General features: G+C 53.3%; 1 protein-coding gene across 1 annotated transcript; it reads right to left on the reverse strand.

Annotated features, from left to right (window-relative positions):
* Positions 1 to 8996: 8996 nt before the first annotated feature.
* Positions 8997 to 10850, reverse strand: LBRM_33_0290 (putative glucose transporter/membrane transporter D2; the record flags this gene model as incomplete). Its single annotated transcript, XM_001567749.1, has 1 exon — positions 8997 to 10850. The coding sequence occupies one exon, from the start codon at positions 10848 to 10850 to the stop codon at positions 8997 to 8999; it is 1854 nt and encodes a 617-aa protein (XP_001567799.1).
* Positions 10851 to 12980: the final 2130 nt, after the last annotated feature.

A 12980-nucleotide genomic window follows, 5' to 3' on the forward strand; every position in this document is an offset into this window, starting at 1 on the left:
CCGACGCCACGGGTGTCATGCAGTGCCCCAGCATGAGATGCGGGCACGCACCCACCGCCAGCGCGAGACACAACCCTCGTGGTCGCCGAAGCCACGTCCGCTGAGAACGCGGCGCAGAAGAGAGGCACTTTGCTAGCGGGGGATGGTCGACAGACGGCCACCCCTCCCCCCACACAGCAGCCGGCGACCATCAGCTGGTAGTGCATGTTATCCTTGTATCCGCACAGCGCGCAGCGGTCCACCGCCACGCACACGTCAGAGTGAGTATTGATTTGTCAGCATCACCGTCGCCACCCACGCGCACCACGCGCGCGCGCAACCACACCCAGAAGCGCAGCGCACATCAGAGATTGTTCACCCATGAAATACAGTAGTTGGTCGGGCGCGCACAGCCGGCAGCTACGCGATAGGCGTGTCCGCACACTCTGTATGTCATCACACGCGCGCTCAGCCACAACACACGCACACAGCAGCGACAGCACGCGCGCATCTCGCACCACCGATTGGACACAGTCGCCAAGGCCGCAAGGGCGTCATCCTGCCCGGAAGGTGCAGGCAGCAGCAGGAACAGCACATCAGCACATCAGCACACACACACACACACACACACACACACACACACACACGCAGAGCATCATCCTCGGATATCGGTGTAGTATAGTATTCACTTGCATCGCATGTAATCATCGACGGTCGTTAGGTGGAAGACGCATTGTAATCATGCAGCTCGGCAGCAGCAGTGCCGCCATCGACACGCCCACACGCACGGCGCCAGCCGCAGTACGCACGCATCAGCTGGTGTTCTTAGAAGTGACACAGTCGCTCACGGGCCACGAAGGCTCGGTAAATGTGCAAACAGTAACTCATCCGGTCATCACAGCGTACAGTGTCTGTCGGCTAAGCGACGTCGAGCAAAATGGGCAAAGAGGGCCAAGCGAGCGTTCCTTCTGCCTTGGGCGCGGCAGCACGCCTTCCCTGGCCTTTCGGCATTGGGCCTGCAGCGGTGCATCACCAGGGCGCAGGTGCGACGCGGTTCGCCACTCAGGTGAGAAAACACGAGGAGGACACCACAAGACAGAGCGCACAAATCCGAGCAGGTTAAAGGGGGCCCAAGGGAGAGCCTCAGGACCGCACGTCAGTGATGGGCGCTGGACAGCGACCCCCTGTTCGCTCGCAACTGCAGGAGCTCGGCAACCAAGCAAAGCAGGCGTGAGTGGGCCATCGCTGGCTGGGGGGCTCTGGCGCCAACACGGTGCATCAGCCCTAGTGCGCAGACACCAAACTGGTGTACGTCCCCGCAACGCGCATTTCATTTCTAGTGCCCCCGCAGGTCGTCACCGAGTCGCACCGGGTGTCAATGCAGTGCCCCAGCATGAGATGCGGGCACGCACCCACCGCCAGCGCGAGACACAACCCTCGTGGTCGCCGAAGCCACGTCCGCTGAGAACGCGGCGCAGAAGAGAGGCACTTTGCTAGCGGGGGATGGTCGACAGACGGCCACCCCTCCCCCCACACAGCAGCCGGCGACCATCAGCTGGTAGTGCATGTTATCCTTGTATCCGCACAGCGCGCAGCGGTCCACCGCCACGCACACGTCAGAGTGAGTATTGATTTGTCAGCATCACCGTCGCCACCCACGCGCACCACGCGCGCGCGCAACCACACCCAGAAGCGCAGCGCACATCAGAGATTGTTCACCCATGAAATACAGTAGTTGGTCGGGCGCGCACAGCCGGCAGCTACGCGATAGGCGTGTCCGCACACTCTGTATGTCATCACACGCGCGCTCAGCCACAACACACGCACACAGCAGCGACAGCACGCGCGCATCTCGCACCACCGATTGGACACAGTCGCCAAGGCCGCAAGGGCGTCATCCTGCCCGGAAGGTGCAGGCAGCAGCAGGAACAGCACATCAGCACATCAGCACACACACACACACACACACACACACACGCAGAGCATCATCCTCGGATATCGGTGTAGTATAGTATTCACTTGCATCGCATGTAATCATCGACGGTCGTTAGGTGGAAGACGCATTGTAATCATGCAGCTCGGCAGCAGCAGTGCCGCCATCGACACGCCCACACGCACGGCGCCAGCCGCAGTACGCACGCATCAGCTGGTGTTCTTAGAAGTGACACAGTCGCTCACGGGCCACGAAGGCTCGGTAAATGTGCAAACAGTAACTCATCCGGTCATCACAGCGTACAGTGTCTGTCGGCTAAGCGACGTCGAGCAAAATGGGCAAAGAGGGCCAAGCGAGCGTTCCTTCTGCCTTGGGCGCGGCAGCACGCCTTCCCTGGCCTTTCGGCATTGGGCCTGCAGCGGTGCATCACCAGGGCGCAGGTGCGACGCGGTTCGCCACTCAGGTGAGAAAACACGAGGAGGACACCACAAGACAGAGCGCACAAATCCGAGCAGGTTAAAGGGGGCCCAAGGGAGAGCCTCAGGACCGCACGTCAGTGATGGGCGCTGGACAGCGACCCCCTGTTCGCTCGCAACTGCAGGAGCTCGGCAACCAAGCAAAGCAGGCGTGAGTGGGCCATCGCTGGCTGGGGGGCTCTGGCGCCAACACGGTGCATCAGCCCTAGTGCGCAGACACCAAACTGGTGTACGTCCCCGCAACGCGCATTTCATTTCTAGTGCCCCCGCAGGTCGTCACCGAGTCGCACCGGGTGTCAATGCAGTGCCCCAGCATGAGATGCGGGCACGCACCCACCGCCAGCGCGAGACACAACCCTCGTGGTCGCCGAAGCCACGTCCGCTGAGAACGCGGCGCAGAAGAGAGGCACTTTGCTAGCGGGGGATGGTCGACAGACGGCCACCCCTCCCCCCACACAGCAGCCGGCGACCATCAGCTGGTAGTGCATGTTATCCTTGTATCCGCACAGCGCGCAGCGGTCCACCGCCACGCACACGTCAGAGTGAGTATTGATTTGTCAGCATCACCGTCGCCACCCACGCGCACCACGCGCACCACACAAGCTCCTTCCTTCCATAGTGCTGTTTCGATAAGGATGGCAGAGCACACGCAAGCATAAAGCCTTGCTGGTTTTCACCACAGAGGTGCATTTTCTACTTGATCGTGTATTGTCTGTCTGTTTAAGATGCAGAAGAGGTGAGGGGTCTAAAGGTAAGCTCTGTTGTTGCTGGTGCAGCTGCACTGCTCTTGCGCTTAGCAAGCGATTCCTTTGGGAACGTATAGATAAAGCGAGACGCGGAGGGAGACTCACAGACAGCAAGGGCTGCTCCTACGAAAAAAAAAAAACGAACATATTGAACGCCACAAAACATAAGTGGGGCGGACACACGCAGATTTACAGGCACACTTATACACTCCCTCCTCATCGCCAGTGCGAGAGAGGTGTGGAGGGAGAAATCGATGAAGGAAGAGAAAGCTACACCGAGGTCATTATGGCGTCAGAGTATTCGTCTCGATCGATCCGACCTCTGGCCTGTGAATGCGATTGCACTACGTACTCCGAGGCCACATCGGAAAGAATAGTGCTCGTCTGTGATACAAGCGCATCGATGCGCGTATATGCCGTGCCTATGGACGGACAAGAGGGTGGAGCCGTCCCGACCTTCCAGCGTCCAGTCTTACCTCCCCGTGTCCCCAGTTGTACCCCCTTTACTTTGGGCATACGGAATGACTGCTCGCCCCTTCTGCGGAGTTTTCGATGGACTTCATGTAACGGGCCGTAGGTCAAGTATGAGAAGCGAGTCGTGGTGCTCCATGCCGACTGCATGACTGCATGAGCGGCCCTTGCAAATAAATAATTAAAAGCATTGGAGAGAGAGTGATTCACAGGAAAGGCAACCAGAGCTTCAGAGAAGAAAAAGGCCTCCAATGTACTGCGTACCACTCGGCGCTACGCTGCATCGCTACCGTCGGCGGACCGTGTTTCCAATGGGCACCTGTAGTGATGACTTTCTAGGTCTCCTGGCTCACGCACGCGGCACCCCATACGCTCAACATCGCGTCGGTGCAGTGAACCTACACCACGCCGACTGTCGCCATCGGCATGATGCGTCCCGTGATGTATTCGCTATGGACCACTAAGACGGTTCGCTCAGCTCATCCGAGACACTCACCAACAGCGCCGTCAGCAATATGCCGTGTAGCAAACCATCCCACTTATTAGAGAATGACTGCCCTGCTCCATTTAGAGGCCACCAAAATCGGTGAACCAGAATCAGCAGTACTCGAGCTGTGAACCACAGTCATCCTAAGACGCGGTCGATATGACACACTGTCAGGTTTCAAGCTCATTCCGCGCGCAGTTACCCGATAGTCTTTTCCCCAATGCAGAGGGCGTTCGCCTTGTGGTCGTAACCGACCACTGCAAGCGCATACGGTGGCGGGGAGTGGCAGCTTCAGTTGTGTCGTTGCTGAGAGTGACGTTGAATCGGTCTCCCGCCTTAATCACCGACTCCATTTCCTGCTTCATTGATCGACACGCGCCTGCAAGCTGCACGCCGTCCACCCGCACATTAACCTTCACATCCGTAGCAGGCCGCGCGGCGTGGGAAAATTGGCCAGTCAATGCTGCTCTCGCAACGTGCACTGCTTCAGGGCTCACGCTTCACCTTATTGACATGGCCTTCAGCTGATGGACTATCCCCGTCAGCGACACAGAGCACGGATTGAGGGCTTACCTCCTTAGGCATGGGCACCAGGAAAAGAAACGCTTTTAGGTTCGTCATCTCACCAGCGTCGCACAGGACGTTCCAAGACGAGAAGCTTAGCTGGACGTCCACCCTGCACCCTTTGTGCGGTGAGTCACTGGCTCACCTCTCGTGAACACATGAGATAAATCATCTCCTGATTGGACCCCCTTTCTCTCCCACCACAGAGAGGGTGGAGCCGACCACGTAACTGCTGGGGCTGCGGTATTCTGTGATATCGGCTCTCTTGAGTGCGGCGGTGTCTTCCTCCGACATGGTCAGCGGGCACTGTTAGGTGGGCAGGCCGTGCGAGTACGTGAGAAACGGTTCTCACAGTCCTCCATCCTGCTGCCTCACTCCCATCGCTGCACAGCTAGTACGGCGCAGCGCCAGTAGTGACTCGTCCATTAAGGTCGCGACTCGTTCTTCCTCCACAACAAGAAGCACACATCGATGAACTAGCCCTCAGACGACATGCAACCGGCAGTCCCTCCCTGGCGTAGAGAACCGTGGGATCGCCAAGTGGCACAAACTTTGCGGAGTGCCTGCCGAGCAGAGGTACCACGTTCAGCGGGAGGCTTGCCCTCGCCACGACCTCCAGGGGGTGGAGGTCTGCTCCTCTCATCACGATGTGTGATAGGCACGTGTACCGCGCTAACCTCTCTCTCTGGGGACTAGGGTATGGGAACAGCTTGTCGCGCCATCCCATTCTCCGTGGCCTCGGCGGGTATGCCGTGGAAGGATTGAAACTAGGAGCCATTCGCCGCGGGGGGAGTCGTGATGGCTTGCCCCACAGTCTGTCATGCACCTATCCACTTAACTTTTGATGCCACCTGGAGAATGAGCTGGCACAGGTTGTGTCCATCGTGCGTTGACGCCTTGCCTGCATTCAGCTGGTTGAGCGCGGAGGAAGCCTTTCGGGGGAGCAACTCCGGATCCCCTTCCGTATCTGTGTACGGGGGGAAGGGGGGGTCACTTCGCGATAGAGCCCCCCAAGGGTTTCATAATACATGCACTCCCAAACCTGCCATAACTCGTCCCAAGCCAGCATCCGGTTCTTCTCCTTGTAGCGGGCGCAGGCGGTCTCCATGAATCTGCTGAGAACGACCTCGAGGCGGGTGCTGTGGAAGGAGTCCTCGAGACGATGAACGCACTCCTCGGGCACCCGTTTTCTCGCCCTCAGCAACGCGGTAAGTGCATCGTTCGCAGTCAGTATCTCCACGTCCGTAGGGCCTCCGCCTTTTCCTCGCTCTTCAAAGCGTATGAGGCACGATCGGTGACCAGTATAATTGTGTCTGGGCTCCACTAACGCCACTCTTGGGCATACATGAAGGACTCCTGCGCTGCTGCTTTTACGATATGAGCCCATTGGGGCTCAGCAGAAACGGGGTCCCGCCTGCACCATGAAGACCATAGCCCCATGCAGAGTACTCTTAACTGGCATAGTCCCTCCAGTGTGAAAGGGATGGAGCAGAACGAGAGCAATGGAATCTGTTATGATAGAGTTATGTATATCATAAGTATTTCGCAGAGACTGAGGACCTCACTTACTAGTTTAGGAAGGAGAAGAGGAAGAGCGAGAGTTAGGCGTCGGCATTCACTGACCAGGGCGCACCGTCCTACTACGTCTGGTAAAGGACAGCACCGCGGTCGCAGCAGAGAGTGAGACGGCGAGATGGCAAGAGCGAAAGAAGCGAGTAAACAAAGGCGCCGAGAACGCGCCGTTTGTCCAAAACATAGCCTTCCAGGGGGATCAAATGAGGATCAGCGAGGTGGATATGCGCGAGCGCAAAGGAGAACAAAATCAAAGAGAGTCCCTCTTAGGGATAGAAGGAAGAGTTACTGATGAAGCAAAATAAGAAAAGTACCAACTATTAAAGATAAAGGAGGTGAAAACAAACGAACACACACACACACACATGCACACTACTCCGTGGTGCTGCATCTCTCTGTCTCAGGAAACAGCAACATGAAGTGAAGCACAAGGGGAGGACCAATGTGGGCACCATCACCACAAATGCAACGAAAAAAAGTGACACCTGAGGGCAGTAGCACACACACAACACACCAAAGTGCAGGCCTGAAGAAACGGCGTCTTCCTTCATCCGTTTGGGTGTACGTGTTTGTACGAAGATCAGAGCTGAAGTTGCAAAATGAGCTTACACACATATACACACATACATACATATATATGCATATGAGTCTTCGTGATTGCTGTTGATCTTTTCACTTTTTGTGCATGTGTGTGTGTGTGTGGGTGGGTGGGTGGGTGCATGCGTGCGGGTGCATACCGAATCCTCGTCCACCCTTGCCTGAAATGTCCTCGAATCGCTCATAACGAAAGTGAAAGGGAAGAGAAGAAAAACACGAAATGCATGGCAATGGGAGTAACCCGCACAAAAGGGCGGAACCCTTCATGGGGCCACCACACACGCCGCACTGGGCACACCTTTTATGCACAAAACGCATGCTTTGGCTGGCGTGCTGGCATGCACCGAGACGAACAGACGAATGAGACCATGACACGCATGCAAATGTGTTGTGCGTGAAAACGAGGGTGCCAGAGGCGAAGCGAGGCAGAGAGTTTAAAAGAGAGATGTGGAAGAAGGTAATAACCTAGAGAGGGGAGAAGATCGTGTTGAAGACATCTACATCGGCATAGTCATACGAGTACATACATGCAGAGGTATATGTGTTGCTGCTGTGCATACATGAGATTCTGAATGATCGAAAAACGGGTTTTGAAAGAAAAAAAGGGAAAGCGACAGGCAGACAAGTAGACAGGCAGACAGACAGGCCAGCAAAGAAAACATAAAGAAAAAACGGAGACGGCAATACGACCCGGCATATACCGCATGCACACACGCACACTCACACACGTTAACGGGTCTAATAGAGACAAACGAGTTCGAGGAAAAGGAAAAAGGCAAAGCAAAACACACGCACCAAGGTACTCCACGAAGTAGAGTTTTTTGAAAGAGTTTTCTTTCCTTTCTGCGCGTTCGGGTACGTGTGGAGTTCCCGATAGCTCAAAGAAGTACAAATATATACACATACATACATATACACATACATATACATATACATATATGTACGTGCGAGAGAGCGGCCGCTGGTGGTGGAAATGTTTCTTTTTTCTGGTGTTTGCGCTGAAGAATGAAGGAGGTTGCGGAAGGTGATCACGCGACTCACTCGATCATAATCCCCTCTTGACTACTGTATTGACTTCTGAATATTGGTGTCATCTCCATATCCTGCAGTTTTCTTTGCACACAGCGTGCGAGGGCGCCTGCGTGGGTGGAATGAGGTAGACACTTTTGAGGCCCTCAAAACACCGAGAGGGTGAGGGCAGAGTAAAACAAAGGGAGAAGGGGAACTTTATTATTGCTCCTCTCCCGCACTGATCACGTCGCTCGTACTGTGTGACGGAAGGACCATTACAGTCATACGTGTGCGCACAACAACACTGGTGGCAGCACAGCTCAGTGGGAAGAAGTGCACAGCGCAAACCAGCAAATCAAAACAACAACAAAAAAAGAAAAGCGGAGAGCCTACCGAAGTAGCGAAAAGGGAGTGGAGTGATGAAAAAGCGACAGCAGAGGGGAAGAGGGATAAGACAAAAAGAGAAACAACGAAAGAGAGAAGAACGGTGAACGAATTCGTGCCCCGCCCGCGACTGCTGCCCTCGACACATGGAGTTGGAGCAAGACAATCTACAAGCCGGCTCAGAGGAAGATGATCGTTTGAAAATGAGCACACGCGCACGACAACGACTCCTCTGAAAGTCAGCTTCAACCACCGCATAAGAGGTCCCCGCAGTTGTTGACTTCAAAGTAGCAGCAGTAGCGGCGTTAAACATCTGGTTGCCACAACCACAAAGAGGGGGGGGGGGCGGCAGAAAAAAAAAAATAGAGGGGGTCAGAAGCGAAGGAAAGAGGGACAAGGAGAGAAAGCTGAAACAAGTGAAACGCCCTCCCCGGAAAGAGATGTATACAAATCACTCGAAGCGAGAATACCGCCCCAAGCAGAAAGAGGGGAACGAAAGCACTAAGAAGTGCGGTGTGCAGCTCGCCCCTTTACTGTTCGTGTGCTCACGACTAACGAAAGAGAAAAGAGCCTTAACTTTTGGAGAAGAAAACACGCTGTACTATGCAGCGAGTCTGTCGTGTCTTGGCTCCAGTGCACAACACAGCGGAGTAGAAAAAGAGCACTCTTGCCTTTCGTCTTGAATGTCGAAGCACGCAAGGAGCTCACAACACGCACGCGCATAAGCAGAGTAACCAAAACTCGGTACAGGCGTACGCCCATCAAGCACAATGCTACTAGGCTACCTCAGTCGTGTCGCCCTCCCGTATAGCCACTCCGTCAAAGTTATCCGCCATCTTAGCCCCTGGCTCCCCCCATGGCTGCAGGAAGAAATACTCGATGACACAAGCCACGACGCCGATGCAGCCAAAGAAGATGAACGCGACAGCCTGGCCCCTGTTCTGGTTCCCTGACGGACCACCAGAGATGCCCTCCGTCGCTATTGGGTAGCAAATGTTGATGATCAGATTGAAAATGAACATCACACCCACCGTGATCGACGAGCCGATCGGCCGGAACGACTCAGGGAAGACATCCACTGCGAGAACGTAGAAGCATGGGCCCACGCCCATCTCGTAAAGAGCAATGAAGATGGCAATCCCAGTAATGGCAATGCCGCTCACTGCCTCGTCAGACTTCGTTACGCCAGGGTACACCGGAATGCCGCCGAGGAAGACGCAGCACAGAGAGCCGACAAAACCGCAGAAGAGGAACAGCGTCCGCATAGAGAACCTCCTCGAGAGCGGAATCACGCAGAACGTTGCCAGCATGTTCCACGCCATGACAATGATGTTGCCAACCAGAGGTTGCAGCCCAAGATTCGACATGATAGTAGGGGCGAAGTTCATGTTCGCGTTGATGCCGGTCAGCTGTGCCACGCACCCCATCGCCACGCCGTTCAGGATGGGTCCAATCATCTGCATCATGGTGTACTTCTCCGTCGCCTTCCTAGAAGCATCCTCATCCTTTTCCTCCTCGTAGTCCGCTCTCTTGCTCTTGCTGTAGCCGTCCTTCGTGATAAGTGGCAGGAAAAGCACAAAAATTGATAAGACCGTAGAAGCGGTGACGAGGACTTGCATCCGGCCCATGGTGTTGGCATTGCGGTTCGTATTGTAGTGAATCGTGTTGCCGAGCACCAGACCGAAGAACGAAGTGATAAAAATGCCTGTCGAGACCGAAACCTGGAACAGCGTGCCGAGTGTCTTGGCATGATCAGCGGGGGCAAACTTGTCCGTGTAGTGGGGGGACGCGATGGACTGCCAACCCAGAGGAAAGCCAAGCACGATACGCGCAACAAACAACACCCAGTAGTGAAACAATCCTGTTGCCAGATGCGTCAGAGCATTGCCAATTATGCTGATAATTCCAATAATCAAGAAGCTCTTTCGGTAGTCAAGACGCTTAGTCAGGTACCCGCCCATCAGTGCGCCAACCGTGGATCCAATGACCAAAGACCCAGCAAAAACGCCACTCTGGAGCGAGGAGAAGCCAACCTGGTTGCTGCAGGTGTTGGTAGAGTAGCTCCACTTGCATACAGAATCTGACAAGCAGCTCGCCTCGTCGCTGTACTTTAAGAAGCACGTCGTCTTGTCGGACCACCCGCACACCTCACCGTACGTCGTGTTGCCTGTGTACGTCGATGCGTTGAACCACCGGCACTTCGTCGCAGTCAGCGTCTCGCATGACTTTTCCGTTTTATACAGCTGGCAGTCGGACGCATATTCATAAATTGTGGAGTACGGACCAACAAATCCGAGGTTGTAACCATAGAGCAGTGGTGTGAGAACAATGGGAATTCCGACAACAAGGTTCTTCTTCGAAAAAAACAGTGTGCTCGACGGCGGCTGCGAAAAGTACTCCTCCTCATCGTCGTCGAGGGATGTCGGTAACTCCGGCGCCGAGGCGCGCTGCTTCGGCGTAACTAAGGGTGAGTCAGCAGCAACCAAAAGTGGTGGAAGCTCAGCATTACCCTGTATTATCGGCTTTTCCTGGCAGGGCTGTTTCGTCGGGGAGACGTCGGTGGAAGTCGTTGGCATCGACTCAATAGTCACTGGAACGTGGGTGTTCGCCTCTAAGAAATAAAGAGACATGCAACTGTTGCCTTCCTTCTCACTCTGGAAGTGCTTTCCAGAGAGTAAAAACAGAAGCACGGGGGGCTAAGGGCAAGTGAAAGATCCGCGCAGCTGCATTAATGTCTTCCTCGAATCGTGGCAACACCAAGAATGTAAACAAAAAAAAATAATGAAGAAAACCGAGAGCGAGAGAGAGACGGAGATATGCCCTTTAACGCAACCTCTTACGCACAGCGCTATAATGAGAACGGGACTGAGAAAAGAGAGACGGCAGAGAAGAAATCGAAGAACAGTGGGCCACAGAACTCCATAGAGAACCGCCTTCGCCTCCGTCAAGCTCTCCCAGGGAAACCTGAAATTTAGCATAAACACTCCACTCACCTTTTGTACAGAAGTAAGCGCTGCTAACAACTACACCATTTTTCTCCTGCATTCACAATTTCCCCTACACCTCCAGTTTTCACAATTAAAGTTTCCCCAGAAGTAACGTCGGGTTCCACCAGAAAAACCTCAGCAAAACCCGATTCCCACCATTCGTCGAATAACTCATCTTCACATAAAACATCATCGAAAAACAATACTTTATAACTCAATTTCTTTTTTCTGAAGATGATCAAACGCGTTCAGCAAGACAACAACACACACCCTTCCTCCCACACAGCAGCCGCCGACCATCAGCTGGTAGTGCATGTTATCCTTGTATCCGCACAGCGCGCAGCGGTCCACCGCCACGCACACGTCAGAGTGAGTATTGATTTGTCAGCATCACCGTCGCCACCCACGCGCACCACGCGCGCGCGCAACCACACCCAGAAGCGCAGCGCACATCAGAGATTGTTCACCCATGAAATACAGTAGTTGGTCGGGCGCGCACAGCCGGCAGCTACGCGATAGGCGTGTCCGCACACTCTGTATGTCATCACACGCGCGCTCAGCCACAACACACGCACACAGCAGCGACAGCACGCGCGCATCTCGCACCACCGATTGGACACAGTCGCCAAGGCCGCAAGGGCGTCATCCTGCCCGGAAGGTGCAGGCAGCAGCAGGAACAGCACATCAGCACATCAGCACACACACACACACACACACACACACACACACGCAGAGCATCATCCTCGGATATCGGTGTAGTATAGTATTCACTTGCATCGCATGTAATCATCGACGGTCGTTAGGTGGAAGACGCATTGTAATCATGCAGCTCGGCAGCAGCAGTGCGAGTATCATAGTAGTACCATGAAGCTGTTTCTATGCTGAGCAGATATATATATATATATAAGTAGTGCTCTTTGATATTTGTATATTGTTGTTATAAAGTAAGAGGTCTGTGATGATAGGTGAGGAGGTTGTTATCTTTGTTCCTACGATTACGGAAAAGACATTGGCGTAGCAATAATATTGGTATTATGAGGTATGTTGAAGCCTCTGTATCTGAGTGATCTATGGTGTATCTATGTGTTATTTTTCACAATATTGGTTAGTAGAGTATTCATATTCGGGGCACAATTTATGTTTTTAAAGTCCACAATGCCTTTTTCCCATGAGCCCCGCTACCTACAATTCTCTCCCTCTCCCTAACTTACACCTCAGTCGTCCAGAAAAATAGCACTCTTCCCACCTACTACTGCACCATCATATATTCCCCAACCCCAACTAGTCTCTATCTTCTCACGAGCATTAATACTAGCATCCACAATCATTCTTCCACTTAATTTCTCAAACATATCTCACCTATCCCGACCTAACTCCAGTCTCAATCTCTACCACCTACCTCTCTTCTCTGTCGCCCCGCCCCTATTCCAGACTCCTCTCCTTTTCATCACGCTACTTATCTCCCTGCATACCTTCTACTCCTTCCCCACCAATAACATCTCTAACCTATCTATACCGTATACTTCCCCCTCTTATAACTTCCTCATTATTAAATACATCACACAGTCACAACATACGACACATTCACACCCTACCTAAGCTCCCTACATTTCACCANNTCCAAAAAAAAAAAAAAAAAAAAAAAAAAAAAAAAAAAAAAAAAAAAAAAAAAAAAAAAAAAAAAAAAAAAAAAAAAAAAAAAAAAAAAAAAAAAAAAAAAAAAAAAAAAAAAAAAAAAAAAAAAAAAAAAAAAAAAAAAAAAAAAAATCCCCC

This window comes from Leishmania braziliensis, chromosome 33 (assembly GCF_000002845.2).
Source record: "Leishmania braziliensis MHOM/BR/75/M2904 complete genome, chromosome 33".
In the NCBI taxonomy this organism is placed as follows: domain Eukaryota; phylum Euglenozoa; class Kinetoplastea; order Trypanosomatida; family Trypanosomatidae; genus Leishmania; species Leishmania braziliensis.